The sequence below is a fragment of the Medicago truncatula genome, chromosome 7 (assembly GCF_003473485.1).
Source record: "Medicago truncatula cultivar Jemalong A17 chromosome 7, MtrunA17r5.0-ANR, whole genome shotgun sequence".
NCBI lineage: Eukaryota > Viridiplantae > Streptophyta > Magnoliopsida > Fabales > Fabaceae > Medicago > Medicago truncatula.
This window is the reverse complement of record NC_053048.1, coordinates 14,018,345-14,032,815: the sequence shown is the minus strand read 5'-3', so window position 1 is coordinate 14,032,815 and position 14,471 is coordinate 14,018,345. Positions and strand designations below refer to the sequence as shown.

Here is a 14,471-nt window from a genome sequence, read left to right as displayed (position 1 = left end):
TATCAGAGCCTTTTCCTAAAGAGGGAAAGGTTGTTACGATCCTAACTGCTTTTCTACAGTGTGTTCTTCATGATTTTTCTTCATCTTGTTCCTTTTTTCTACTTGATTTCTTGCGTAAGATTGAATTTTCTGCATTCAATTCTTACTTCGTTCTTGCTTCTCTGTTTTCCGATTCTATTGGATTTCTTGTTTGAACCTTGAATCCTCGTTTTCTTCGTGATTTTCACGCTTTTTCTGTGATTGTTCATCTTCGTTTTTGCTCTTATTCTTCATCTTCATTATGACTCCAAGAGTTGTTCCTGCACATATTCAACAAGACCTCGATGTTGCACTCTTTGTTCATCGGAGCAAAGGACCTAATTCTTTGGTGGTTACTCCCAAGCTCAATGGCTCCAATTGTCTTGCTTGGAGTCGTTCCATGCAACGTGCATTGGGAACGAAATGCAATTTAGGTTTCATCAATGTGAAATTTTTGCACCGGTGTAAAGCTACTCGTGTTGCTAAGAATCATAGAAATGAAGATCAAATAATGCAATTTTTAACTTGATTGAATGATCAATTTTCATTGGTTAAGACTCAAATTTTACTCCTTGATCCTCTTCCTTATTTCTGATGGTTCTACTCTTCAGTTGAATGCCTTAGATGCTCGAAAATTTCAGATGCGTGGCGAGGGTTTTTCTCATGCTAATTCCACCAAACCTAGCAGGTTTTGTACTTTGCGCTATCATACAAATCACACAACGGATTTTTGATATCAAAAGCATGGATACCCCAATGTTATTAAGCAATAAGCTCGTTCTAGTGCTAATAACATTACTCAAGTTGATTCTGATGCTTCTTCTTCTGCATCCAACTTGAATGTGTCTACAAGTTCTAATACTGACTTATCTCAAGAACAATTTACTCAACTTGTGTCCTTGTTACAACAATCTAACTTGGTTGCTTCTTCATCACCACCACCTGGCCCTAGTTCCAACACTATCACTGCTTCTCCATTGCTCTCTTCCAGCATTTCAGCTACTAAAACTTCCTCAACGGGTATCTCATTCCCTTCTCATCTTACCCATTGACTTATAGATTAAGGAGAAAATGAACATGTATGCTGTGATTTACGTTGTTTCAGCTCTTTTATAAGATTAAACTTGTGCAAGTTTCTTTACCTAATGGTAACTTAGTTGTTGTTTCTTATGTTGGTACCATTTCTTTCACACCTCATTTTCATCTTAGTCATGTTTTGTACTCACCAGGTTTTTGTTTAAATCTCATATTAGTTGCCAAACTTTGTAGTTCTTTGTCTTGCAGCTTGAATTTCACTTCTGATCAATGTCTTATACAAGACAACATGTCTTTGAAGATGATTGGTTTCGCGAAGCAAGGGAATGATTATACAAATATCTTCCACCTGCATCTACTTCTTCATTAGTTTCTAGTTTTCCATTTAATAAATCTTGCAATAGTACTATACAGTCTACTTGTAATTTTAGCAATTTTATTCCTTCTGATGCTTTATGGCACTTCAGATTTGGCCACATATCTCAGTCTAGATTACAAAATATGATATCTTTGTATCCCTCTATCAATATCAATAAAAATGTTGTTTGTGATCTTTGTCACTATGCTAAACATAAACATTTACCCTTTTCATCTAGTATTTCTCATGCTTAAGCTAATTTTCAATTAATCCATTTTGATATTTGGGGTCCCATTTCCACAATATATGTTCATGGCCACAAATACTTTCCCACTATTCTTGAATCACAATAGATTTATCTGGATCATTCTTTTGAAAACCAAAGCTGAAGTTTCCACACATGTTAAGAATTTTATCACCTTAATCCAAAATCATTTTTCTCTAGAACCCTAATCTACGAAAATCCAACCTTTTTTCACCCTTTTTCTTCGTATTTTCATCTTTCGTTCACCAATACACAACACCAAACCTTCATCAAACTCACAAACAAACCACCCATCATCACCAACCACAAACAATCCATCCAAACTCACAAATTCTATCTCTTTTTCCAACCCAACTCAAAAATTCATACCAAATTTCATCAAAACCTAACCATGGCACCCAATACTCGCAACAAACAACAAGCAAAAAAGGCCAAAACAACCAACACGTGCAAACCTACAACCAAACCCCAACCCAACACTAAACCACCACCGTCCCTCAACGCCAGATTCTTGAATAACCAAGCTCACGACTGCTTCAAAGAAATCAAAACCTATAGGGTCATTCAAGAGCGAGCTTTTAATCTCCCTAAACTTCTGGCTAACCCTGAGTTCAAGCAAGCAATCATTACTCGGGATTGGGAATCTCTGAACGGGATGATTTTTTAGCAGGTAAATAAAACGCTAGCTCTGGAGTTCTATGTGAATGCACGGTTTTCCAGGAGGAGGTACCAGTCTTGTGTGAGGGGGAAGGATATTGATTATAGCTCTGAGTCTATTAACACACTGTTGGAGATCCATCCGCTTGAACAATGTGATGTTCAAAAGAATGTTCCATGCAACTACATTTTTAGAACTTACATTGTTTCTTTACTGTTGATTGATCTTTGTCATATACACACTGAGGCAAAAGTGTTTGGTCTTGTGAGCCTTTTGAAGCCTACCCTGATTTTAATTGAAATATATCCTTTTTGAAAACCAATTTGAGCTGGTAGGTTTAGATCATTTTTGTTCGGTGACAAACTACATATTATGCCTAGGACTTTTAGGAAATAACCCAAAATGTTATATTTGAGTTAGGCTATGTAGAGTGTTACTAAACAATAAGTTTGGGGTGGGGGTACAAGAGAACAAAGAACATTATCATGAACAATACACACAAAAATGGTGTATTAAAAAAAATAGAATGAAAAATCAGAGTAATTTCAAACTCGATTATCCTAACAAGTTACAAATATTCTCTAGTACCTTTACAATTGTTGTTTCAAAGGGTGAATGAGGGATTGAATTCGTGCTTTAATTTCCGTAGGAGTGCCTAACTCAAATTTTGTGTAGCCTACTTATCCAAATATTATCCCACCTTTACCTAAGACACGTTATAACCCTGAAAGACCTCAAAGTGTGTAATGACATTGATTTTGATTGACGTTTAGAGACTTTTCAAGAGTATGGTAATATGTAGACTTGTATGTCGACTGTGTGAACCCTTATCATTTTGTTGAGTGGAGTTGTGAAATGGTCGATGCAAACAAGTCAAACTAGCTCACTATTAGCTAGTCGGGAGATGAACTTTTGGGTACTATCACTTGATCAGGTAATTGTTATTTTACTGTCGATTGTAATTATTGCATGTAGATTCCTTGAGGACAAGGAATGATTCAGGTTTGGGGTTGTGATGACACCTTGTCATCATGTAATTTCTTATGTAATTTCATCACATTTTGAGTTCACAAAGCAACTTAAGCAGCAACAAAAGCAGGAAAAAACTGAAGAAAGTGAAATCGTGACACAATTGCTTAAAAACGTGTCACGATTTGAATCCTTGGAAACATGCATTCAACATTGAGCAAAACGTGTCACGATGACTATTTGGTTACACGATTTCAGGAACCCTAATTTGGGAAGTTTGTTACACAAGGTAAAAACGTGACACGATTTACTTAAATCATGACACGATTTGGTGAAATTATGTGCCTATTTATTCTAAAAACAACGGTTACGATTTGGAGAGAGCAAAGTTCAATTTTGAGACCAGAAGACTGCTGGGAGGGAGATTTCTTCAACCTTTTACCAGTTCATGTATGTTTTAATTCTTATATTGATTATGCTATTTGTAACCTCGATTGTGAGTAGTTAAATCTCTTAGAGATTAGGTCTGAGATGATTCTGTGTAACCCTAATTGAAACATGTTGATGTGAAACTCTATCTATTGTGAATGACAATTTAGTTTTTATTCAATTCAATTGTTCTTAATGCTTTTTATATTATGATCAAATATAAACATGATTTCATGAGAATGAATGACTATTGGCCATAGCTTTCAACTCAGACCTAATTGTTCAAATAAACATGGTTAGTCTAGGAATGGATAATCGTTTATTTGTGATATTAAGTTAACGTTCTTAAAACCTTCAAAGAGTATTAGGCCACATAAGGAATTAGAGGTTGTAATATGAGAAGAGGGTCCTAAGTCAAGGGATTGATCAGGGCTATTTTGTTAACCATCGTGAAACTAGAGAATCATTCGTAATAAATAGGTGCAGTATACCAATTAAGGGAATCAGAGGATTCGAAAGACTTGATCTCATCTCTCTCTATATTTTCTAATCAAAAATTTACTTTCTGTTATTTAAAATTTTATGCAATCAAACCAAATCTACTGTCTAGGGTAAACAAAATAACTTTTACCCATTCTATTTAATAACGCTACTGTTTTATTGATATTATATATCATGGTCCCTTTGGAAACGAACTTTTATTTTATTACTTCGATAGTTTTAGTACACTTGCTAAAAGTCTATCAGCGGGGCCTTCGTCAAAGGGACCCTCTCTAGCCTTTTTTATTTCTATTGGTTGCTAAAGGTTTCCATGTATTAATGAATGCGGTGGTGGAGGCTAATATGTATCACGGTTATGGTGTAGGAAGTAATGTGATGTCCGCTTAACTCACCTACAGTTTGTGGACGACACTCTCAATATTGGTGAAAAGAGCTAGTTGAATGTGCGTTCAATGAGGGTGGTGTTACTTCTGTTTTAGGAGGTGTCAGTTTTAAAAGTATGCTGATAGGTGTGAATATACCTGATTCATGCTTGATGGAGGCGGTGTCGATGATGAATTGTCGTGAGGGATTATCCCTTTTGTTTATTTGGGACTTCCCATCAGTGGGGATTCGAGGAAACTTAGTTTTTGGAAACCTGTGGTTGATCGTATAGTGGTTCGTCTGTCGCCATGGAACAATAAGTTTCTTTCTGTTGATGGTCGACTAGTTCTGCTGAAGTCTGACATGTCCTCTTTTGCGGTTTACGTTCTTTCCTTTTTCAAAGTCCCTGCAGGTATAATTTCTTCTATCGAATCTATTTTTAAAAGTTTTTTTTTTTTTTTTGGGCGGGGGTTAAGGATAATAGGAAAATAGCATGGATTAAATGGAATTCTATTTGTTTACCTAAGGAGGAGGGGTTGGGGTTAGGAGGATTAGAGCTTTTAATTTTTCCTTGTTGGGAAAGTGGTGTTGGAAGATGTTGAAGGAGAAGGAGAGGTTGTGGTACCGGTGTTGAAAGCCCGTTATGAGGAGGTAGGAGGGTGGATTAGGGAGGGGGGTAGACATGATTCGGTTTGGTGGAAGACGGTTTGTTGTGTTCGTGAAGGGGTGGGCGAAGGTGTTGGTAATTGGTTCGAGGACAATACTCGATGGGTGGTAGGTGACGGGCAAAGTACTTTATTTTGGTATGATCGGTGTGGCGCGTACTTCGTAACAGAATTCCTACGAAAGATATTTTGGCTCACCGTGGTGTTCTTCCTACAACCGACACCGACTGTGCAGTTGGGTGTGCCTCAACTGAGTCAACTATACATCTTTTTCTTCATTGCAAAATCGCATGCGAGCTTTGGTCTCAAGTATTGAATTGGTTAGATATCTCTTATGTGCATTCTGGTGAGCTTGGACATCATTTTATTCAGTTCACTAAGATGACAGGCATGCATAGATGTTATTATTCATTCTTCAGGATTATTTGGTTTGCAACTGTTTGGATGATTTGGAAGGAATTGAACAACTGGGTATTCCAAAATACACTTTCCGCTCCTTCTTCTCTCATTGAACAAGTAAAGTTAAATTCCTTTTTATGGTTGAAATCAAAACATGTGGCGTTCGCTTATAGTTATCATGATTGGTGGAAACACCTCATTCTTTGTATGGGTGTTAGTTTGTAATTTATTTTGATTTTGATTTTATTTTTTGGTTGGTGCTCGGTTTTGGCAGCACCTTGACTTTGTAAATATTTATCGGTGTTCCTCCTTTTGCACACCTTATACGGAAGGCTTTATTGTTGGGTTATTTATATCTCATTTTGATTCGTTAAAAAAAAATGTTTTCAATATTTTTTGTGCAAACACTTAGGATTTAGTTATTCTAAATGAAAGTGAAAAGCTAAGGATTGATTTCTAAACACATTCACGTGCATATATATAATACTCTAAATCATTGGGGTGAACTTATTTACTCAATAAAAAAATGTATCATCAAAATTCTCACTAGTAGAAAATTATTTATTAATGAAGATATTTTCCTTGGACGAATAATTGAGACAACAAGCAAGTTATAAATGGGCATCTGGAGGCAGGCAGCTCGTGTTTCTTTCTATCAAATTTAAATTATTTTATCTAAGGTTGAAAGGGAAATTATTATATTATATACTCCCTCCGGTTCTATTTATAAGAAACATTTGACTTTTTTGATTCATTACATAAATGATATATTTGATCTATATTCTAAAGAAGATCAATTACTCAATGAATCTAAAAAGTCAACTTTTTCTTATAAATAAGACCGGAGGGAGTAGTATTTTTTATACTCCGTATATAATTATCAAATTTTATAATAATTTTTAAGATCCAAGAAACAACATCATTAAAAAATAGGAGCAACATAGAGCATGAGCATGAGTGCAAATTAAATGACGACATTGAAAGTAATAAATTAGTAGGATGGTGTTTGGTGAGACGCCATGGGATCAGCTACTCTGACCGGTGGCTTTCATGCATTCACTCATACCATAGTTAATTGGTGACCATAATATTAGTTTAAATGATTTTTAGTTTTAAGATATTACTCCTTCCGTTTCAAAATATAAACAAATTTTACTTTTTAAGTTCATTTAATTAACGATGTATGTGATTCATATTATATTATGAAATATTTATTTTAACTAATGGAATGGATATCACATAATTGAACTGTAGTAATTTTTTACAAGAATGAAATGAATAAAGTCTATTATATGAGATAGTAGATTATCATGTAACAAAAAAAAAAGGGATTTCTACGGTACACTTCATAAATTGAGGTGTACCAGTACTCCTACTTCAAAAATTTATAATTTAACGATTATTTTATGAAATAAAGAGTTATTTATCAATATTTATATTTTAGAAAACATCATTTTTATAAGAAAAACATCATTTCATTGTTTATAAGAATTATATTAAATTTTTAACATTTTCTCATAAAAAATAATCAATATTCTTTGTTATATGTAACAAAATTTCAAAAAAAGTAAATTTAATTTCGTCACGCTTTTGGTAAATATGATTTAATTATTGTAATTGTCAATGATAGAAAACAAATATTTTTCTTCAAAAAAACAACTCGTTTAATTATTAATTTAATAATTTGGTGTATCGGTATACTCAAATTATTGGATGTACCATATAATTTGCCTTTTTTTTTTGGAAATTCTATGGTACACCCAACGATTTGAGTGTACCGGTATACCAAATTATTAAATAAATAATTAAACGAATTGTTTTTTTGAAGAAAAAGATCCGTTTTCTATCCTTAACAATTACAATAATTAAATCGTATTTACCATAATTAAAAAGAGAAATTAATAATTCTCAAAAAGAAAAACATCATAAGAGAAAGAAATACATGTATGTACTACCATTTCAATGAATGAAGAAGGTCAAAGTCAAATAAATGGGGTTTTGGAAAGAAAGAAAGGGAAATAGTACGTTAGAAAATGAGATCGCTGACAAATGACAAACAATTGACTAATAAGAAAGGAGTTGGTGAATGAAGCTGTCTGTCTGTCTCTACCCACTTTTCTCCTCATTCTTAAAACTAACTCTTCTTCACTCTCAAACTCAAACCAACACAAACCAAACCAAACCAGGTACACACACAACTACCTCTTTATTCATCACTTCATCATGATCCATTTGCATGTTTAACAATCTAATTTTTTGATCTGACATATTTTACTTTTGAAACATGATCATATGATTAAAAGGGCTGTTTTGTTTTTCTTTGTATTGTTGTTTAGATTTACCACTTCATGCCAAAAGGGTACTACTTTTTTATGGTTTTGTTTTAAGTGTTCATGTATGAATTATGATACTTTTTGTTGATTCCACCACATTTTGATGTTTAAGCACTTACTATGATCCTGTTTTTTTTTTTTTTTTTGTGAATAAAATCATTTTATGATGTTGTGATTTGATTAGCAGATATAAGTAGATCAGAGTAGAAGAAGATGGGAACAAATGAATGGCATGTTGAAAGAAGAGATAGCATTGGTACTGAATCTCCTGTAGCAAGAGAGGTACTTGAAACTGGCACACTCTCTATTGTTGTGCTTGGTGCTTCTGGTGATCTTGCTAAGAAGAAGACATTTCCTGCACTTTTCCACCTATATAAACAGGTCAAACACTATATCTTTCTTTATCATGCTCATCAATGTGTACTTGTCTCCCGTATGAACCTCGGATTACCAGGCCCCTTTTCCCTTGGAATTGAAGGGTTATGTTATAGAATTTTTGTAAAATAGATAAAGATATGTATAAAAAAGGGTAGCCCAGTGCACAAAGCTCCCGCATACGCAGGGTCCAGGAAGTGGTCCCACCATTTGGTGTATTGTACACAGCCTTACCCCTGTTTTACACCAGAGGCTATTTCCAGGACTTGAACCCGTTACCTTTCAGTCACATGACAACAACTTTACCATTGCGCCAAGGCTCCCCCTCTCCCTTATTGGTTTTTAATGTTTGATTAACTGAAGGCCCGTAACAGGATGTATCTCAGAATGTTGTGATTCTGATCAAGAATTGTTTTTTTCATGCTCATCAATGTGTAATGTAAAATTGTTGTAACCAATTCGCCGTTGGACTCAAGTGGTTAATGAACTTCGATTAAAAAGTCCAATCATTCGGGATAACTCAAGTTTGAATCCTGACTGGAACAAACCTTGGCTTGGCTTTACTTACCTCCTGGATGAACTTTGGATTACCAGGACCCTTTCGCTTTGAACCAGAGAATATATCTCAGAATGTTGTGATTCTGATAAAGAATTAGCTGATTATTTTTTAACTCTATTCGTATATAATTGTTGTTGAAGAGTATTGTTTTTTATAATTAGGTGTGTTTTCTTGATTCATTTTGTTTGTTGAAGATGCTACTTGTTGTTTGTTTCCCTTAATGAACTAACATTAAGCGTTTTGATTTGCAGGAATTGTTGCCACCCGATGAAGTTCACATTTTTGGCTATGCAAGGTCAAAGATCTCTGATGATGAATTGAGAAACAAATTGCGTAGGTGAGAATATCATGATTTTTTGACTATGCATCATAGTACATGGATCTTGATCTTTCTAACAGAGAAACAAGTTTGCTTTGTGAACATATCATGATTTTTTTGCTCACTGGTTCTTTCACAAAAGTGTTCGATAATATGCTTTATGCTAATCTTATCAGTTCATGTGAATACATGTTTGAACTGTTCTTGATTTTAATACTTATGGTTTGATATGCAGCTATCTTGTTCCAGAGAAAGGTGCTTCCCCTAAACAGCTAGATGATGTATCAAAGTTTTTACAATTGGTTAGCTCCAGCTGTCTATCACCATTTATCGATGTTTTATTTCTGTGATGTCTTGTAAATTCTGATTGGGCCAAAATAATCATTCTGTCTCTCTCTCTTGCTTATAGGTGAAATATGTAAGTGGCCCTTATGATTCTGAAGATGGTTTTCGCTTGTTGGATAAAGAGATTTCAGAGCATGAATATTTGAAAAATAGTAAAGAGGGTTCATCTCGGAGGCTTTTCTATCTAGCACTTCCTCCTTCAGTGTATCCGTCCGTTTGCAAGATGATCAAGACTTGTTGCATGAATAAATGTAAGATGTTAGAATTTGTGTTTTTATATTTATTTTTATGGCTGCATATGCTTTAAAAGGCCTAGTAGTATTGCTGGAGGGAGGGCTCAGGAAAATCGGAAACTGTGTGATGTAGCTTAACAACTGTAGTTGGTAACTATGTATGTAGCATCAACATATTCACATGGAAGGCGTGTTCGGTGTCTATCACCGACACTATAAATACACTCAATTATTTCATTTTCTCAAATTATTACCTGTGTCGACATGTCGCATCCGTTGTCTGTATCTATGTTAGTCATATGTAAGCTGGTAATGCTTTGCTCGACATTAGTCTAGGCTGTGGTTTTGATCTTCAGAATACACGTAAAGCTCTTTTTTTCCTTTCATTACCTAATCGTAGGTTACTAATTTCCTTTCTGCAAGAAATAGACATGAATTAAATCAGATGTTATTTCATCAAGTTTCTCAGCTTTTCATTTCTAACAACACATACTGCACCTTTTTGTGACAAGAAATACCGTAGCATTGGCCAATTTATTTTACTTTTCATGGTTTCTGTTTATTATTATTCAGAAATCTAACATTGATTGTTTCCTCCTATTAGCTGATCTTGGTGGATGGACACGCGTTGTTGTTGAGAAACCCTTTGGTAGGGATCTAGAATCTGCAGAAGAACTCAGTACTCAGATTGGAGAGTTATTTGAAGAACCACAAATTTATCGTATTGATCACTATTTGGGAAAGGAACTAGTGCAAAACATGGTACTAAATTTATATATAAGGGGCTTACTTCTTTTTCTTCTTCAAGAATTCCACTCAGTCCTTCTTAATACGACTTATATTCGCAGTTAGTACTTCGTTTTGCAAATCGGTTCTTCTTGCCTCTTTGGAACCACAACCACATTGACAATGTGCAGGTGCGAATATTTTTAATTCTAAATTTTGTGAACTCAGATTAATATTATTTAGACTTGTGAGATTCGGTAATCTGTAGTTCATTCCATTATATCTGTCAGCATCTTTTGTTTCTTTGAAGTTGATATGCCACAAATTTAAACTTGGGTTTTGGTGTTGATTTTTTGGCAGATAGTATTTAGAGAGGATTTTGGAACTGATGGTCGTGGTGGATATTTTGACCAATATGGGTATGTGTTAAGTTTTTTTTTAAACAACGTTCTCAAGTCACTAGTAATTCTAAATGTACATAAAATAAAAGTTTTTGTATACTAATTTTACTGTTTCTGCTTAAATTGTAAAGTAGACTAGCTGATCGTGCTTTTAATAATTCATTTTTAAAAAAGTAGTAATGATCTATTATTATGATATATGAATCGTAAATCATTCGATGTATTTCTTTTTATTTGACAGAATTATCCGAGATATCATTCAAAACCATCTGTTGCAGGTAAGGCTGTGATTTTATAATGAAATAGATTTGGTTTTGATATTATAATTATTATTTGTGTAATGTCAAGTACATACATATGTTTCCCTAAAAAAAGTACATAAATATGTTAACGAGACCATTTTGTTGAGATCATAAGGCACTTGGTAACCTCCAGTCTCCTGAATATTTTAAAACTTTATCTCTTAAATTTCATTTTACCACTAAACAAAGATCAAATAAATAAACCTATCAATGCAGATGGTTTATAGTTCATCCGACGCTTATCAAACTAATATGTCAAATTTGTTGCATATTTTCCACCAACTCAGGTTCTTTGCTTGATTGCTATGGAAAAACCCGTTTCTCTCAAGCCTGAGCACATTCGAGATGAGAAAGTGAAGGTGAGTCTTTTTCATTTCAATTTTCTTGAAGTTATTACTCTCTTATGTCATTGTGTGCTGCATCTCGTATATCGACACAAAGAAATCAATATCAGTTCCTACTTCTTGATCTCCTTTTATATTTGACTAAGATCGATACTTTATCAATATCAGTTCCTACTTCTTGATCGCTTTCCCATCTTTCATTGTGTATCCTACTTCATGTTATGCCTTTATTTTTACTTAGCTTTGAGACAGGTCTTGATTTTCATCTTTAAATTATAACGCTTTCGGGCTGCGTTGAAATGTGCAGGTTCTTGAATCAGTACTCCCTATTAGAGATGATGAAGTTGTTCTTGGACAATATGAAGGCTACAGAGATGACCCAACTGTACCGGACGATTCAAACACCCCGACTTTTGCAACTACTATTCTGCGGATACACAATGAAAGATGGGAAGGTATGATAATATCCCCAGCATTTCCTTCTTGATGAAATGGTTCTTCAACTTCTTTTTTTGCTTAACAATTTTGAAAGTGAAGCAGTTCATATTCATTCTATTCTAGCTATGAAGCACTGACACTGACACCAACATGTTGACACTGATAATAGTTTGAAATATAGAAGAAACTGAATGGAACTACACCTGGCAGTGTCGTTTCGGTGTCTGACAGTGATACGTGTCAGACACTGAACACGCCTTTAATCTGAACTGTCGGTGTTACATAATATTCTAGTGCCTTTTTTCTCATCATTTTCTGCTATACATTATTTTACATTTGACCAATTACTTTTTTGCATCAGGTGTTCCTTTCATTGTGAAAGCAGGGAAGGCCCTAAATTCTAGAAAGGCAGAGATTCGGGTTCAATTCAAGGATGTTCCTGGTGATATTTTCAGGAGTACGAACTCTATGCTATACCTTATGCAATACTCTCTATATCATGCTTTTGTTATGCATATTTTGTTGTCTGTTCTCTATATCAATCTTGGAAGTGTAAATGGTGTCAGATATTTACTTGTTTTCGCTTTGGAAGATAAGTGATGTCAAATATACTTGTTCGGAGATTAACGATAGAATATTATGATCGTTTGATCTATATCAACGAATTTTTCCAGTGGAAAAAGGCTTTTGCTGTTATTTTATTGAAGACTTCTGTGATATCACAACCTTGGGATGATATGCTGCATTTTGGTGAATTGTCTATTGTCCTGATTGCAAAACTTATTTACCGTTTCTACAATTTGAAGAACTTAGCAATGATAGAAACATTTGCTATTAATGAGTACTGCAAGAATGCCCCAAAACATAACATAAATATTTGCTACCTTTGTTGTCGTCAAAATATTAACTTAATGTTAACAATTTTAGGTAAAAAGCAAGGGAGAAATGAGTTTGTTATCCGCCTACAACCTTCAGAAGCTATTTACATGAAGCTTACGGTATGCCAATCATTTTGATAACCCATAATGTGAACAACCATGCCACTTGTTTTACCCGATTTCCTCTTAGAGTGTTGTATATATGTTGTATGGATTTTTTAATGATCTGAAGTAGCAATATGAAATTACTGTGCTGTATAAGATGTTTGATTTTCATATACTGGATATTTATATCCAATACACTGTTTGGAATCATTTTATTGTATTTTTTGAAAAATAAATAGAAAAATTGTTAGTTATTAGGTGATTATTAACTGAAAACCTTATATATATCTTATGCTTGTCTTGCATGCAGGTCAAGCAACCTGGACTGGAAATGTCTGCAGTTCAAAGTGAACTAGACTTGTCATATGGGCAACGATATCAAGGGATAACCATTCCAGAGGCTTACGAGCGTCTAATTCTTGACACGTATATTCTTTTTCCTTATTTATATTTATGGCTTATAGTGCTAAAAAGACTTATATGGTCCATCATAAACTCAAGTTCATAGAAAAACATGAGTTTATGTGCAGAAGTTCACCAATGAGTTTATGGAATAATTGAGTGAATCACCAATTTTAGTCTTAAAAACTGTAAGCGCTGGACAATTTAGTTTGTGAAATCATTAAATTTCAAAATTGATCACTTAGAAATAAAAATTATCGATCTTGTTACTCAATCTAGAAGTCTAGTCTCTAAAATTGTCACGAGGAACAAATGTGATCGATAATTTTTTAATTTTCAGAAATCATTTTTTAATTTTTCTAATTTTAGAACCAAATTATGTAACCCTAATTAAATTGATAATTTGCTTGAAATAATTAGATCTGCATGCATTACTTAGAAATAAGTTTATATATCTGAATGAAATATATTAACATTAATCATTATGTAACAATGAGAATTGGATTATGTTCTACAGAATTCGAGGTGATCAACAACATTTTGTTCGCAGAGACGAATTAAAGGTAAGCTTATAACATCTTTTCATAGACTATTACCACGTCTTGATTCGTGAACATTTTAAATGACCATATTCTTTTGATTCTTGTTAGGCATCATGGCAAATATTCACACCGCTTTTACACAAAATTGATAGAGGGGAGTTGAAGCCGGTTCCTTACAAGCCGGGAAGTAGAGGTCCTGCAGAAGCAGATGAGTTATTAGAAAAAGCTGGATATGTTCAAACACACGGTTATATATGGATTCCTCCTACCTTATAGAGTGACCAAATTTAATTATAACACAAGGATTAGGATTATCAGGAGCTTTATAATAAGTATGCAATAAGCTTGTGAAATTTCCGTTATAATCTCTCTCATTTTGGGGTGTATATCAAGCATTTAAGCGTGTGTTTGACGCAATTTGTGTAATAGATTTGGCTCTGAATGAAAATAAATGGGAATTGTTTATCTTTTTGTTTAATGAATGGAAAAGGGGATAGAGTTTTGGTTAA

The 14,471-nt window shown here is 34.0% G+C and overlaps 1 protein-coding gene across 3 annotated transcripts; it reads left to right on the top strand.

Annotated features, from left to right (window-relative positions):
• Positions 1-7,687: 7,687 nt before the first annotated feature.
• On the top strand, positions 7,688-14,471 carry LOC11427023 (glucose-6-phosphate 1-dehydrogenase, cytoplasmic isoform). Of its 3 annotated transcripts, none has more exons than XM_003622375.4 (16): positions 7,688-7,846; positions 8,181-8,374; positions 9,179-9,264; positions 9,482-9,548; positions 9,656-9,842; positions 10,429-10,586; positions 10,673-10,741; positions 10,911-10,969; positions 11,193-11,229; positions 11,541-11,612; positions 11,905-12,052; positions 12,397-12,492; positions 12,963-13,033; positions 13,329-13,444; positions 13,938-13,983; positions 14,071-14,471. In XM_003622375.4, exons 2-16 carry the CDS (start codon positions 8,207-8,209, stop codon positions 14,236-14,238), a joined length of 1,548 nt encoding a protein of 515 aa, XP_003622423.1. In that variant the 5' UTR covers positions 7,688-7,846; positions 8,181-8,206; the 3' UTR covers positions 14,239-14,471. The 3 variants fall into 3 exon arrangements, with proteins under 3 accessions (XP_003622423.1, XP_039683535.1, XP_024626300.1); XM_039827601.1 differs by having other exon boundaries at positions 7,689-7,838; positions 8,178-8,374; XM_024770532.2 differs by having other exon boundaries at positions 7,692-7,846; positions 8,178-8,374.

Excerpts from the sequence above, each read along its gene's own strand:
- LOC11427023 (XM_003622375.4), top strand. The coding sequence starts at position 8,207 with ATGGGAACAAATGAATGGCATGTTGAAAGAAGAGATAGCATTGGTACT. Across the intron at positions 9,265-9,481 it reads TTGAGAAACAAATTGCGTAG|CTATCTTGTTCCAGAGAAAG; the intron begins GTGAGAATATCA and ends TTTGATATGCAG. Across the intron at positions 13,034-13,328 it reads CTATTTACATGAAGCTTACG|GTCAAGCAACCTGGACTGGA; the intron begins GTATGCCAATCA and ends TCTTGCATGCAG.